At 58.0% G+C, this 2,721-nt stretch overlaps 1 protein-coding gene across 1 annotated transcript in view; it reads right to left on the bottom strand.

Annotated features, from left to right (window-relative positions):
- SDRG_09770 (hypothetical protein) overlaps positions 1 to 2,077 on the bottom strand; it is a gene marked incomplete at both ends in the record, with an annotated part of 3,700 nt that extends 1,623 nt beyond the window's left edge. Inside the window, one exon of the mRNA XM_008615722.1 lies at positions 82 to 2,077. Within this exon, the coding sequence (XP_008613944.1) occupies positions 82 to 2,077 (1,996 nt within the window). The remainder of the gene's footprint in view (positions 1 to 81) is intronic.
- Positions 2,078 to 2,721: the final 644 nt, after the last annotated feature.

The following is a 2,721-nucleotide window of genomic DNA, read 5'->3' as shown; positions in this document are numbered from 1 at the left end:
AACTCGTGCGGCCTTCGTAAACGGACGCGTCCGCGGGTCCAAGTGAGCTCAAGTAGCGCGATACCTTCTTCTGCCCGTGACGTCTCGCTGCTTCTTGGACCATTGGCGTCCATCCAAAGCCATAGGCGTCGTGCAAATGTTGGAGCATGTCGAGGTGGCCGTTGGACGCAGCGCGGACCATCATGCGCTCCGAGATGCGAGCTGGTAGCCCCGTTGGTAGTTGGAAAGAATCGCAGACAAGCGCCAAGATGTCGAGGCTTCCACTGCGTGCGGTGGCCACGAGCAGCATGTACATCGCAGTCTCAATGTCTTGGTGTGGGCCAAAGTCTTGCTGACGTTCCCAACAGCGCTGCGATAGCACGTACGCAACCGTATCGACTTGGCCCTTCCGAACAGCGTTCCAGACAGAATTGAAGTCGCAAATGCCGCCGTGTCGCTCGTGGAGGTGCCGCACGATCTGAGCATGACCGTTCGCCGCAGCAGCCCCGAGTGCTGTCGGTGGCACCTCGTAGCCGCGAGCGGTGAGCAGCTCAAGCATCGCAGAGTGGCCTTGGCTCGCTGCCCAGTGCATTGCCGACCCCCGGGCGTAGTCGACAGACGAGTTGCAACGATAGTGCATGGCAAACGTGAATTGGCAGATTGAGGCCGCGTCGGCTGGGTCACTCTGATTGTCGACGCCGCCTGTCGGTACGTTCAAGAGGTACGTCGCCATCGCCATGTGGCCAATGTACGCTGCCGATGCCAAGGCGGCGTGGGTGCGCCATAGACCGTAGACCTCGTGGAGCCAGCGCACAACGTCAAAATGGCCGGCAGCAGCAGCAAGAGCCATCGCGTCTTCGCCACACCCGTCACGTCGGTTCTTGAGCAGCCAGTCGAGTACGTGCAGGTGGTTGCGGTAGGCGGCAAAGGCGATGGCGCGCTCCGAACCGACGCGCAGGCGGCTCTTGTGCAAGAGCTCCAGCGACGTCAGGTCGCCGTTGAAGGCTGCAAGCTCCATCACTTTGCAGCCCTCCCATCGGTCAAATGGACTCGGGTCAAGTGGATCGAACGAAAAGGTCGTGTCTGGTGTGTCCGTTGGCAGCCACTCATCGTCGCTGGGCGGTCGCGGGTTCTCTCGGTCGACGCAGCCGAGGATATAGCGCAGTATCGCGTGGTCTTGCTTGGCCACCGCCAGCTCCAGCACTTGCTTGGTCATTCGTTTGAGGTACCCCCGCGCGTAGATGTACTGTAGTGTAGCTAGACCACCCTTTTCCACGATGACGGTGAGCCCCGCGTCAGACAACTGGACTCTGGCTGCAACGAGGTCGACGGCTTCGAGTTGCGTCTCGCCGCGTACACTGTGCGTCACGTGCTCGCGATGCGGCTGTATAAACTGAAGCGTCGGGTCAACGCCTTCGGTGCGCTGCTCGAGAAGAAAGCGAGCGATCGACGCGTGGCCATTGACGGTTGCTGCCGTTGCCGCCGCCATCGTGCAGCCCTCGGTCCTTGCAGAGTGTAGAAAGACGACACTGTCGTAGTGACCATTCATGGCCGCGCCGTCCATTGCCGCGGTGGAGCATACAGCACCCGCTTCATGAAGCCACATCAAAAGCTCGAGGTTGCCCGACATGGCGACGAGGTCCATCATCTTGGGTGTGGCCAGCGCTGGAAACTGCTCGAAGAGATGATGCAGAATCGGACCTTGAGACGCAGCAGCAGCAAGCTCCAGCGTCGCCGACGTACACAGTGAGGCATCCCATCGCAGCCATTGCTGGACGAGCGCCACGTTGCCTTCGACAACCGAGAGATGAAGCGCAAGGGCGCGGTCGTAGAAGCGCGGCGAAACAAAGAGTGAGTTATGAGGAAGCTTGGTTGTTCGGTGTGGATACCGCTGGAGGTACGGCGATGATGCAAACCGGGCTGGGATGTGGGCGAGGTACCCCGTTTGGTCTTCGCAAATGTACCGGTACTCCGAACCTGGCGTGAGCTGGACGGCGTCGGCGAGGCGCTGGACGACCGCCAAGTCTTGTGGTAGTCCTTCTTGGTACGACACAATAGCCGTAACCAGGTCAAACGACCGGAGCGCGAGCGAAGCCATTTGGAATTGCCATTTCGGTGATGACCCGACTGGAATGATGGTCGTGCCGCTGGATTGTCGCTCGCCTCTATTATCCGTAGATACATCCGGAAAATAATATCGAAACCACTGGCTTGTGCATTTTGTGGGGCATATCGCGCCGGTCAAGTGTGCCGATGCGCTCGAAAGCCCAACGCTAGTGTGCAGCTTGACACAATTCTACTCTCTTTTATGAACAGGAAGGCAGCCGTACCTTTGATGTAATGACGCATCGGCGAGCTCGTGGTTGCCGTCGTTGATGCTCAGCGCTAATGACCGTGAACTCATGCAGTGACGGTGTGATGGACGATTGTTGCTTTGGGTTGTCTTTGTAGCAACGGCTGTCGAAAGTCAGTAGTGAAGCGAAAGAACGGGACACAAATGCAATAATATAATCCGGATCAGCCCTCATAGAAGAGGAAGATGTCGTTGGAGTCGAACATCGGTGTCGTACTAGTAGCGGGGGACGGCAGAAGCCCGTTGCCGTCGTTCTATATAAGCATCGGTGTCGAATCGGCTTGGGACCGCTTTAGTTGACATGGGCACATGAGAAGAAAATATGGTAAATCAATAAATGGCTTTATTGTCCTAATCAAGGACGACGCCGAGTGCCGCAGCGTCCTCAA

Source organism: Saprolegnia diclina (assembly GCF_000281045.1).
Source record: "Saprolegnia diclina VS20 unplaced genomic scaffold supercont1.32, whole genome shotgun sequence".
Lineage (NCBI taxonomy): Eukaryota > Oomycota > Saprolegniomycetes > Saprolegniales > Saprolegniaceae > Saprolegnia > Saprolegnia diclina.
Note: the sequence above shows the minus strand (reverse complement) of the source record. Positions and strands in the feature narration are given on the sequence as shown.